At 47.2% G+C, this 13,028-nt stretch overlaps 1 protein-coding gene across 1 annotated transcript in view; it reads right to left on the bottom strand.

Annotated features, from left to right (window-relative positions):
* LOC115145833 (F-box only protein 41-like) overlaps positions 1 to 13,028 on the bottom strand; it is a 73,122-nt gene that overhangs the window by 14,271 nt on the left and 45,823 nt on the right. The window contains exons 4-7 of the mRNA XM_029687385.2: positions 10,240 to 10,313; positions 4,368 to 4,765; positions 1,665 to 1,912; positions 1,207 to 1,322 (exon numbers count right to left, since the gene is read on the bottom strand). Of these exons, the coding sequence (XP_029543245.1) occupies positions 1,207 to 1,322; positions 1,665 to 1,912; positions 4,368 to 4,765; positions 10,240 to 10,313 (836 nt within the window). The remainder of the gene's footprint in view (positions 1 to 1,206; positions 1,323 to 1,664; positions 1,913 to 4,367; positions 4,766 to 10,239; positions 10,314 to 13,028) is intronic.

The raw sequence follows: 13,028 nt of genomic DNA, 5'->3' as shown, positions 1-13,028 counted from the left end.
GAGAGAGAGAGAGAGAGACGGACAGAGAGAGAGAGAGAGAGAGACGGTCAGACAGAAAAACAGAGAGAGAGAGACGGACAGAGAGAGAGAGAGAGAGAGAGAGACGGACAGAGAGAGAGAGAGAGAGAGAGAGAGACGGACAGAGAGAGAGAGAGAGAGAGACGGTCAGACAGAAAAACAGAGAGAGAGAGAGACGGACAGAGACAGAGAGAGAGAGAGAGAGAGAGAGATGGTCAGACAGAAAAACAGAGAGAGAGAGAGAGAGAGAGAGAGAGAGAGAGAGACATACAACAAACAAGTTAATAAAGGAACAACCACTGTTGCTGAATAACCAATTACTCAGTGCGGAATGAGTATTGTCCTTGATTTTAACAAGGCACTGCAGCAATGCATGCCTCTGGATTTGCCTGTCTAAGCAGTAAGAATGTTAATAATGCATGGCATTATGCTGCGCTGAACAAGAGAGTCAAGAAAAATGATGTACTAAAACGTATTCAAATCGGTTTGTGGAAAGCATAATCGAAGAGAATAAAAGCCATTTTGTATTCACAAGGCTAAGGAGGGATAACGCGAGCAAGCATGCAATTACAGTGTGCGCACCCTCATACAAGGAAGTGCATACACACATTCACAAACACTCACAATGTCAGGAATGAGATAGAGCCTGGGGCTTTCTCACACATTCTCAACCTGCTACGGTATATAGACTAGGAAGAAGAGATGATGGGGAGAGGGGAAGGAGAGATGATGGGGAGAGGGGGAGGAGAGATGATGGGGAGAGGGGGAGGAGAGATGATGGAGAGAGGGGGAGGAGAGATGATGGGGAAAGGGGAAGGAGAGATGATGGGGAGAGGGGAAGGAGAGATGATGGGGAGAGGGAAGGAGAGATGATGGGGAGAGGGGAAGGAGAGATGATGGGGAGAGCGGAAGGAGAGATGATGGGGAGAGGGGAAGGAGAGATGATGGGGAGAGGGGAAGGAGAGATGATGGGGAGAGGGGAAGGAGAGATGATGGGGAGAGGGGAAGGAGAGATGATGGGGAGAGGGGAAGGAGAGATGATGGGGAGAGGGGGAGGAGAGATGATGGGGAGAGGGGAAGGAGAGAATGAAAAAAGAGAAGGCGGGAGAGTACTGCAGACCCCTGCTGTTCGCTGTACAGAAGGAAATCAGTCCATGACACACACACACGCCTCTCCTCTCCCCTCACCGTGTGCTCTTGAGATACTCCTCCTTGATCTCCTTCTTGCCCCTCTGTCGTGGTTTGAGGTTCTGGAGGATGAGGGAATGGGTCTGGGTGCACCACTGGGACAGTGTACTCAGGAACTGGGACGAAGAAATTACAGTTACATTTTAGTCATTTAGCAGACGCTCGAAGCTCTCACTGTAACACATATCACAATTATTGCAAGTAAACCATTGGCAGAATCGGTGCGCGTGAGTGCAGGTGCATAATGTGCGTGTACCACAGGAGGTTGGTGGCACCTTCATTGGGGAGGACGGGCTCGTGGTAATGTCTGGAGGGGCATCAGTGGAATGGTATCAAATACGTCAAAGACGTGGTCTCCAGGTGGTTGATGCCATTCCCTTTGCTCCGTTCTCCCCTCAGCCGCCTCCTGTGGTGTGTACGTGTGTTGGGTCTGTCGTTCCACGACCCGGGTCCTCTACCTTGGAGGAGATGCGGGCGTTCTCCAGCAGCACCCGGGTCCACACGGCAGGGTGGCGGGCCACAAACCTCCAGTCCCTGCAGACCTCCGCGGCCCTCAACAGGGTCTTGGTGTCCAGGTAGGTAAAGATACAGAACAGAGCCGCCCTCATTTTCAGTATCTCCGGGCTGATCACCTCGCTGTTGGACCGGGACGGGCTCTTGTCGTGGCGACACGGCTTGTTGTGGCGGTAGCCCCCCTCGGAACGGCCTGCAGCGTCGGGAAGAGAGAAAAGGGTAGAAGTTAGGTGAAGAAAGAGAGGTGGAGAGGGGAAAAGAGAGTGGAGGGGGAGGGACCGGGATATTAAGTCAGGTAGGTAGAGAAAGATGGAGGGGGAGAGGGGGTTGAAGACAAAAGAGGGGGGATGGTGAGAAGGAGGGTCGGTAAAGAAAGAGATAAGTGCAGAAGGCAAGGAGAAAAGAGAGGATGAGGAGAGGGGGGGTTAAGAAAAAAAGAGAGAAAGGTGGAGAAGGGGAGGCGAGAGGAAGATGAGGAGGCAGGGAGTTTAGTCAGAGAAGGAAAAGGTGGAGGAGAAAGAGACGGAGGTTAGTTAGAAACGCCATCCTGAGTCGCAAAAATATATTAGTGGCATTCTACAAAATATCCACCATGTGGTGCAAGCGATCCACTTGAGACTTCTTGCATTCACCCTCAAACACAGACATGAGCATTCAAATATCTGCCATTGATGTACTGTGTTGGCCAATACCATGTGACCAAACCAACTCTAGCACATTTCCATTTCTCCCAGCAGGCATCAATCCATGTGATGAGTCATCGCCCGTGTCATCCCTGTTGGCCTTGGAAAAGAAGAAGCGAAGGAGGCTTTTGAAGCAACAGGCCTCGCGGCAAGAGGCACACCGCCTACGCCAGCTAGCGATCTACCAATGCATGCTAACCGTGTGATACGTTGATGTGTGCCATTTCAAACTCAACCCTGGCAAACGCTTTGAGAATCTTATATGGAAGACAATTGTCAGAGCATAAAATGTAATTTACATGACAAGTAATATTATGTAATGTTGGTGGTGCCAATTTGAATTCTCATACCAGACATTCTGGGCTGTGTCAAACATGACAGCTTTATTGCCTGTTTGGGTTTACAGTAGCTCCTTTGCCAAGTAGCTGTAACCAAAAGGACCCACAGGGAATAGGGTAGATCTTTCTTTTGTCCAAAAATGTGTCCATTTAAAGCAAAATGGGCATGTTTCAATGGCTTCTGTCCTAGTTAAGACCACATCCCAAAAGGCCCCCTATTCCCTTTATAGTGCACTACTTTTGACCAGGGCGCATATATGGAATAGGGTGCCATTTGGGAAGCATCCTTACTCTCTCCGATGATGCACCTGGTCTCTCTGACTGTGGCTATTGCCATGTGCAAAAGGTCTGCATCCCAAATGGCACCCTGTTCTCTACTGTGCCTGGTAGAAACGTAGGGCACCAAATCGGGAATAGGGATGCCACTTGAGACGCAACCAAGGTGTTCCTAAACAAAAATGGAGGTCGCCAGTCAGGAATCGTGGGATCTTGGCTGGGGAAGGCAACTAAGGGAGAGAGACGCTTCCTGTGTTTGAACCAAGAGTGGAATAGTTTATCCATTGGTTCTCTCATCAACACTGTCAATGTCTGCGGCCCAAATAGCATGCCATTCCCTATGCAGTGCACAACTTTTGAAGAGAGCCCTATGGTTCTATCAATATGAGAAAGTTCAGCCATACTGTCGCATAACAGTATAGAACTCTGGGAATGGTGCAGTACACAAACACACGCACACACAAAGGCGTCCACACACACACACACATACACAGAAAGGCGTCCACACACACACACACACACACACACACACACACAAACAAACACAAAGGCGTCCACACACACAGAAAGGCATCCACACACAATACCCTAGAGGTTGTTCATGCGTGATCTATCTGGGTAGTGTGTGTGTGAGAGTAGTGCAGTCTGGTGAAAAGTCATCCCTCTATGACAGGGCGCCCTGGGCTGATTCGGAATCAGTTTGTGGAGCGCTCTGGTCATTAGTTGTCCATCACTGTTCTCTGGACAGCCTTACCCTGGAACACCTGGGACTAGAACTGCCATGACCCAGTTTCATACCAGCCACCGTCCTTCTGCCCTTCTCTGACAGACCTGACTACTGTTAGCCTGGGCCGCAGGACAGTGTGTGTGTGTGTGTGTGTGTGGGGGGGGGGGTACTGTCCATTTGTGTGTGTGTGTGTGTGTGTGTGTGTGAGTGAGGGGATACTGTCCGTTTGTGTGTGTGTGTGTGCTGCAGGTGCCATTGGCAGGATGGCAGGCAGGCTCAGGGTCATACGGTGTGCCAGACATGTGACAGCTGTTCCCTTTAGAAATTACTGATTCTTTCTGTAAATCACCAGTACATTACAAGTATCTGCTGAGTAACAATTGAGCAATCAATCAATGGATAAATCAGGATAAAAATAATGGTAAGAGACTTAGCCTCCTACCTGGCTAACTAAAGGCCAGTCAACAAAGATTAAGATTAGCAACGTAGCCTAGCCTAGCCTAGCCTAGCCTCCTACCGCACTGTACCTGTGACGAAGCAAGGTAAAGATTAGCAACGTAGCCTAGCCTTCCCTCTTACTAAAGATTAGCGGCTAACTTAGCCTAGCCTCCTATCCATTCCTACCTGTGCCTTGGCGGTACCCAGATTGTCTCGGTGCTCCAGACTGCTGCGTCTCAGCCATGGTGGCCCTCCTCTCCTGCTGCTCCCACATCTCCGCCTCCGACTCGGTAGTCCTGGAGCCCACGTCCGACACGTCACCCTCCTCCCCCTCCGTGCTGTTCCGGTAGGGTCGCCGCTGCCAGTTCTGGATGGCCTGCTTGCGGAGCCCCCAGCTCCGGGACACCCCGGCCCTCTCGTAGCACTGTCCGCCCCCTCCCTGTCCGCCCCCTTCCCCCAGCCGACACTGGACGTGGTAGTACTGGCCCTCGGGGCACTCTTCCATGGGGTGCATCTCCACGCTGTCGCCGCTGTCGTAGCCCCCGCCCGAGCCCTGGGAGCAGGACTTGACCCGGCCCGACGCTCTGGGTGGGGGTGGGGGGAGAACGGAAGAGAGGGGATGAGTTAAACTCAGAGTTACCACTTTTTAAAAAACTAACTCAAAGCGACTTTTGTGGACACTTTACACATGGACAACTAACAGACAGAAACCATTGAAATGGATACAGTATTAGATTACTCTACACAGGTTCCATCAGATAGGTCATCTGCGTTACTGTAGCCTGGTCCCAGATCTGTTTTGTCAGGTCAGTGATCGGCTGAGATGAGGACAAGTGGCAGTGGAGTCACCACACTGCCACTTGATACCGCATGATTCTACAGCCCAAAAGTGTGTTGCCATGGTTTCCACAGCTTAGTTATAGACCAATACCTTTGTAAGAATAACGACTTCCAAAACGAATATGAAATGTATCTGCAACCTGCACATTGTATTTTTTTAATATTTTTAAACCTTGTAACTGCACAGGGTTGGGTGTGACACTTGTCTGGGGGTGTTTTGAAGGTGTCCTAAGTTTGTGTAGACATACTTGAATAGTGACTAATGTCTTGGCAGTGACTAAGATTCTGGCCATAGTCCCAGCTGGAAACACTGTGCCCCTCAAGGACAGCTCTTCTTTTTTTGTTTTACCCAGAATGCATTTCAGGAGCTTACTGCCTTCGGGCAGTGGCTACATGTCCCATAAATCTGAAGCACAATTAAACATGTCCCTCCCTGTAGCATTGAGAATATAAAAGGTATTTTGACACTTTCCCCATTGACTGACACATACACGACTCAACATGTGTGTACGCGATGTTCAATCAATGCATCTACAGAGCCTTTTTTGTTTTTTTTATGATATATTTTACCAAAGGTAATAAAGTTGAATCGACTACAATATACTCTAGTGCTTAAAGGCCGACCTGAAAAACAGAAGGAATCATTCCCTTAATATAAACCAGTAATATAAACCATGAAAAAAGTAGGGGGAAAAGAAATGCAGATTTTATGCTAGTGGCCATTTTCCTGGATATTCCTATTTATACCCAGCTCCTGTGCTCTGGATTGTTACTGGGTTAAGTGGAGACCCCGGGCATTTGTACAGCAGAAACTTTCAACTGCATGGAAAATTAGAACTCCAACAAAAAGTGTGTCCACTCAGGACCGAGTTCCAAACAGCCTCTGGAAGCAACAGTTTCAACAGTTTCAGGCTTCAGTGAAATGGGTTCCCATGGCCGAACAGCCACACACAAGCCTAAGATCAGCAATGCCAAATGTCAGCTGGAGTGGTGTAAAGCTCGCCGTCATTGGACCCTGGAGCAGTAGAAACGTGTTCTCTGGAGTGATGAATCACACTTCACCATCTGGCAGTCGGACGGACGAATCGGAGTTTGGCGGATGCCAGGAGAACGCTACCTGCCCCAATGCATAGTGCCAACTGTAAAGTTTGGTGGAGGAGGAATAATGGTCTGGGGCTGTTTTTCATGGTTTAAGCCCCTTAGTTCCAGTGAAGGGAAATCTTAACGCCACAGCATACAATGACATTCTAGACGATTCTGTGCTTTCAACTTTGTGGCAACAGTTTGGCGAATACCCTTTCCTGTTCTAGCATGACAATGCTACCGTGCACAAACCGAAGTCCATACAGAAATGGTTTGTCGAAATCGGTGTGGTATAACTTGACTGGCCTGCACAGACCCCTGACCTCAACCCCGTCGAACACCTTTAGGATGAATTGGAACGCCGACTGAGAGCCAGGCTTAGTCGCCCAACATCAGTGCCCGACCTCACTAATGCTTTTGTGGCTGAATAGAATCAAGTCCCCGCAGCAATGTGCCAACATCAAGCGGAAAGCATTCCCAAGAAGAGTGGAGGCTGTTATAGCAGCAAAGGGGTGGCCCAACTCCATGTTAATGCCCATGATTTTGGAATGAGATGTTCAACGAGCAGGTGTAGACATATTTTGGGTCGTGCAGGATATGTATGGGAAGAGGACTTTTTAATAGGTTGGTATATCATTACATATTCTTTGAGATAGATACTGTAGATATATACTGTAGCTAGATACTGTAGCTATGAGTGTGGTACATTCTCGTCCCTTCGCATTTCAATATAACCAATTGCTTAAATACGTGTATGCCTACGTGTAAAGCACTTTTCGATTGGATGAAAATCTGCTCCGCTATATAAAATGTATCATTAACATTATTGTCTACTTACTATCCCTTTTTCAGAAATCATTTCTGATGTCGAGATTTTAGTCAACCGAGGGAGGCATTCTGGAGGTCATAAGCCAAGCCGTAAACACATTCCCTCTTCATCATGTATGGACAGAGACTAACTCTTGGCGCTGACAAGACGCGTTAACTGCGCAACAACAACTATTTTAGACTGTATCTCAAAATGTAGGATAACATCAGTGGAGGGTGAAGGATACTGCTTCAGCATAAAAGTGCTTGAAGCTCCGATGAAATATGAAGTCGACCAATTTAGATCACGAGGAGTGAGGGAGGGATTGCTTTGGGGCTAAATTGACTACAGTGACTGCTTCTGGAAACAGCAGTTTTTCTAAGGCAGCCAGCGTGCACGCGCACACACACACACACACACACACACACACACAGAGACAGAGAGCCGAGCGAACAGAGATGCTGTTGGACACTGACATGTACACACGCTACATGACTTTGACATCAAACACAACCATCCTGCGGTTTAGCTAGCTAATTAGCGACCGTAGCTAATGCATCCTGAATTCAGAGTGAATGTAAAACAATCTAGGCGATTATATCAAGCTGCTATACGACTCCTGGAGTGAAATAATTAGATGTTGATATGAAGATAGCGATTTGAGGTGCACCTGGTAAATCCCCACACCAGAACTGGATTCAAATAGTACTGGGCTCGATTGAGCTTGCCTGGCACCATGGAACCATGGAACCAATGGAATACTCCCAAAAGTGCATGTGTTCACCTCACCTCCACTACGGTAGAACATGCATACATAGACCCTAGTGACAACGCTTAAGAAGCAGAGGAGAGGCCACTTGGCATTGTGACTTGGGTTGAATCCCAAATGGCACCCTATTCCCTATACAATACTTTTGACCAGGGCAGATAGGGCTCTAGTCAAAAGTAGCACACCGTATCGGGAATAAGGTGGTACTTGGTACACAACCTATATTGGAGTGGTGGCTTTAGCGATAAAAGCCACAGGTCGGATCAATATTGTGGAATCAAATCAGCAGAGCTGGCTAATTGGGTACAGATCATTATTCAAGTGTATAACAGGGAAGTACAGTTTCCTGACCAGTAATGCACAGTGGGGCTCAGGATGGGCGACAGAGTAGCCATCTCGGTGCAAAATGTCGATGACTTCAGTGCGAATTATCCAGACCACGTCAATAAAGCATCAAAATAAGATATTTTTCAAACCCAAATATGCAAAGGTTCAAATATCTATTTCTCAAACAAGCAGCTAAATAGCATCTTCCGTCACTGCATTTGGAACAAATACATCTCTGGGAGAACGAGGGCATTAATGGGATGTTCTAATCTAGGAAGTGAAATGGTCACTTCGTGACTAACTACCATCATGATTCACTGTACTCGGGAAGGCTTGGGAGGAGTGTGTGTGACTTCACGATTGTCTCGACCCAAAATAAAACGACGGCCGAAGAGGAACGATGTCATCGTCTGAGGTGAGCGGAAGTTGTGTGACCAGAAGGTCGGTAAAATCACGAGCTGCACACACGCACTCACACACACACACACACACAGACAGACGCATGTACACACACGTACACACACACACACGCACAGACGCACACACACACACACACACAGACAGAGTTACATAACGATGCAGAAAAGGTCTACATTTTAAAATACACAATGTTCTGTGTGGATATGATACTATGGTGATACGGAGCTTGATTATTAGGGCTCCAGGGCTGAGTACCAAAAGGCACCCTAATTCCATTTGTATTAACAAAATGAGTGCGCTAAATAGGGAATAGGATGCCATTTGGGATGCAGCCCAGCGTGGGTGGGTTTGGATCAGCAGTGAAGGAAAGAGAATGAGATGGGCGTCTCAAGATGCATGAGATGGGGGGGGGTCGAATTTGGACCATTCAGTGAGCCACTCAAATCAAAATACACATGAGGATGCATCATTGCGCAAAGACGAGGAGATCAGTCGGTGACGATCTGAAAACCATACGGGCTGAATCATATCCTTAGTTAGGATGAAACTTTGACATTTAGAATTGAGAAATGAATAGGGCGAAAACCACCTGCAACTTACTATTTCATCCCAATCTAATGTTTGCTTGTTTACTCACACCCAACATAATCACATAGTTCACTAATCTGAGTAAGGGGTGAACCAAATATGACAAGTTATCCATGAACACACCGAAACAAAAGTGCACATCAACAGAGAGCTTTAAAAAAAAATTTAACAGGTTCTACCTCTCTTTCTGTATCGCTCCCCCTCACTCTCTCTGCCCTGTGCCCACAGAGGCCCAGCCTGAGGAAGCAGGACTGACACTTTAAGTCCTTACTGTCAGTGACCGCCGTCATTTACAAGCATGTGTCAAAGAGAAGTGGCGATGCCCCTCGTCTGTGTGTGTGTGTGTGTGTGCCATGTTCGCTTGTGTGCATTTGGTGTGAGTGGGAACGCATAGTGGCGGGAGGCAAGAGCTAGGACAGAACATTCCCCTACTGTTTCTGCGTGGCTGACAGATTCGGTCTCACTTCAGCGCCCGGCAGGAAAACAGGATGTTGTGTTTTGTGAGGCTGTCAAAGGGCCAGGGCACAGTACTGGACCAACACCACCTGGCTGGTGCCCTCTGATACCTTCCAGCACGGAGGGCGGGAGTCCAGTTCGGTCGGAGTCATTGTTGCCCCAGTCAGATGCACACCGGCTCACTTCAGGCCACGGTCTGGTGCTCAGAATCCATCTGCTGGACCACTGGCCCCCAAGCATAGGGCCCCACATCAAGTCACTGTACCTAAGTGCACCGGGGGGGGTTGCATCTTACCTTTAACAGATGCTCTCATCCAAAGCCACTTACAGTGCAGAGAGTGAAGGGTGAAGATGGGATGTGGAAGTCACAGATCTAGAAATCAGCTCATCTCCCTCTATTCTAACCTCAACCACGGGGAGGGGACACAACTCTGGGCTCCCGAAGTGGCGCGGCGGTCTAAGGCATTGCATCTCAGAGCTGGAGGCGTCACACCAGACCCTGGATTGATTCCAGGCTGTATCACAACCGGCCGTGATTGGGAGTCCCATAGGGCTGCGCACAATTGGCCTAGTGTCGTTAGGGTTTGGCCGGGGTAGGCCGTCATTGTAAATAAGAGTCTTAACTGACTTACCTAGTTAAATAAAGGTTACATAATTATTTATTTTGTAACTGGCCTTAGATCAGTGTGTACGGGCAAGTTTATGCTACTTTGTTTGTGTGGCGGAGAGCAGTGCATTGTGGGATAGCGTATGGAGGACTGGCTTACCCGGTGCTGGGAGAGGATCGTCGGTCAGAGACCTGGTACATGCCCCTAGACGTCCCAGAGATACTGGAGTTCCTCTGAGAGAAAGAAGGAAGAAAGAAAGAAAGAAAGAAAGAAAGAAGAGATGGGGCGGAGAGTGACAGGTGTGTCAATACATTAAACTGTTTCCTTGAATTCTGATACTTCTCAAAAAAAAGGAAAACAGGACTTTACACATTGTAGTGAAAATACTCCTCTGTTTGTGTTCTATAACTCAAAGTGAATGTTGAATAGATCTAAATATTCTATTGGTGAGCCCTGCAACTATGTACTGCTGTGTTATATTCAGAGGATAGTTTGTTTGTCAAGGGTCAACAACACATCCCACTGTTAGTGTTTCTCTTCAATCTACTCTATGTTTCAAATAAATCACACACACACACACACACACACACACACACACACAATAAAAACTGAAGCACAGACTTACTTCAAATGCTAGTGTATAGGTGTGATACCTTTTCAAATACGACCCATAACGAGGACAACTACTCTCATTCAAAGCCCAAGAGGTGCTTGGTTTAAAGCACTCACTCAATGGAGGTGGTGATTGGCTACAACACTCACATTCCCAAATGTAATAATAACAACATACTGTGTGTAGTTAATCAAAGAACGAGAATCAACTTCGTCAGATATAAACATTCTCGTCTCTTTCCCTCCATCTAAACTGATTTGAGGTATGTAGGATAGGTCAAAACGTTGTGATGGAGGTGCATCAACGGATGACTTTTCCATCCAGCACAATCTTATCTACAAGTGCCTTCAGAAAGTATTCGCACCTAGGTCTGTTGCGGTGACCGTAATACCGGCCACTCCTCTCATGCACCCTGGACACGCGTTGGTAGTACCCAGCTCGCTAACGACCATCGGGTCACTAATGGCCTGGTACTCAGGGCTCCATTGTCCCTCTAACCACTCGGACATCAACGCAAATGAAGTCGAAAATCACATCAAACACTTATCATCAAAAGAGTAGCGTGCTTTTCAAACTCTCCTCGCTGGGACTGATCAGTTTGAAGAAAGAAGCGGAGTGGAAAACAAGGTCGCTGTGGATGTTGTTTCAAAGCATTACAATGAAATGGCCAGCGCTTTCTAAAGGTGATGATTAAACCCATAGGCCTATACTGTATATGAGCCCGAAAAAAAAGACAATTGTGCCGTTAAACTGATTTGAGATGTCTTTGGTACATAACTGGTCTAGCCTATACTGCAAAATGAAACTAATTCTATCTAGTAAATCGCCTTTGAGTGTGGACTGTATTTTTATGGATCCTGGTTACCTTATGCTCCGCTTTCTATCCACGAGTCTGGGAATGTCAACAGTTGATTTAAATATGTGTTGAGAAAACATGTTACTATCGTTGCTCCCGAACGGATTTGACTTGGTTTCCCAAATGAAGCACTGGGTAGCTGAAGGAACAGGATTGGAGAGCCCATAGCATACAGAGTTTGGGCGGAAAATCACCTGTTCCGCAGCGAGAAGCTGTATGCTCCTCAAACAGTGGTTTATGCATGGAGGGAAATAACCGGAGTAGCCTATTGAAAAACTAACAGGCGGAAAAGTGACCTCCATTCGCTATTCGAGTGCATACGGATGACACTTTTCACCCTGCCCATTTGATAATGGGCCATTCTAAATCAAACTAATGGGAGAACAGCGTGCACAGCCTGAAGCAAGGAACAGAGCGCGAGCATTGGTTGTCACACCATGTGATTCTAAGACATTGTAAGGTTTGGATCATTCACAATTCAAGTTGCCAAATAACTCAAAATCTAGCATATAGGACCTGTTTAAAATGATCACATTTAATGCTCAACATAGCCACTTCATTTGCGCCCTCGCTATGGAATGGGAAAAATATCCTTTCGATCTTATTCAGCGAAGTTCACTTACATTTATTCTTATTATACAATCATATAATATAAAATAATGGCACAGGACTGGGACAGCTAAATGAACAAGCCTACAACAGGACGCATAGCCAGATAACATACCTTACAGTCATGGCCAAAAGTTGACAATGACACAAATATAAATTTTCACAGTCTGGTGCCTCAGTTTGTATGATGGCAATTTGCATATACTCCAGAATGTTATGAAGAGTGATCAGATGAATAATTGCTCAGGAATGGTAGCAGGCAGGTGTGAGTGCGTCTGCATGCACAGTGAGGCGAAGACTTTTGGAGGATGGCCTGGTGTCAAGAAGGGCAGCAAAGAAGCCACTTCTCTCCAGGAAAAACATCAGGAACAGACTGATGTTCTGCAAAAGGTACAGGGATTGGACTGCTGAGGACTCGGGTAAAGTCATTTTCTCTGATGAATCCCCTTTCCGATTGTTTGGGGCATCTGGAAAAAAGCTTGTCCGGAGAAGACAATGTGAGCGCTACCATCAGTCCTGTGTCAGGCCAACAGTAAAGCATCCTGAGACCATTCATGTGTGGGGTTGCTTCTCAGCCAAGGGAGTGGGCTCACTCACAATTTTGCCTAAGAACACAGCAATGAATAAAGAATGGTACCAACACATCCTCCGAGAGCAACTTCTCCCAACCATCCAGGAACAGTTTGGTGATGAACAATGCCTTTTCCAGCATGATGTGTTGGTTCCAGCATGATGGAGCACCTTGCCATAAGGTAAAAGCGATAACTAAGTGGCTCGGGGAACAAAACATCAATATTTTGGGTCCATGGCCAGGAAACTCCCCTGACCTTAATCCCATTGAGAACTTGTGGTCAATCCTCAAGAGGCAGC

The sequence above is a fragment of the Oncorhynchus nerka genome, linkage group LG18 (genome assembly GCF_034236695.1).
Source record: "Oncorhynchus nerka isolate Pitt River linkage group LG18, Oner_Uvic_2.0, whole genome shotgun sequence".
Classification (NCBI taxonomy): Eukaryota; Metazoa; Chordata; class Actinopteri; order Salmoniformes; family Salmonidae; genus Oncorhynchus; species Oncorhynchus nerka.
This window is presented reverse-complemented; position numbering and strand designations above follow the sequence as displayed.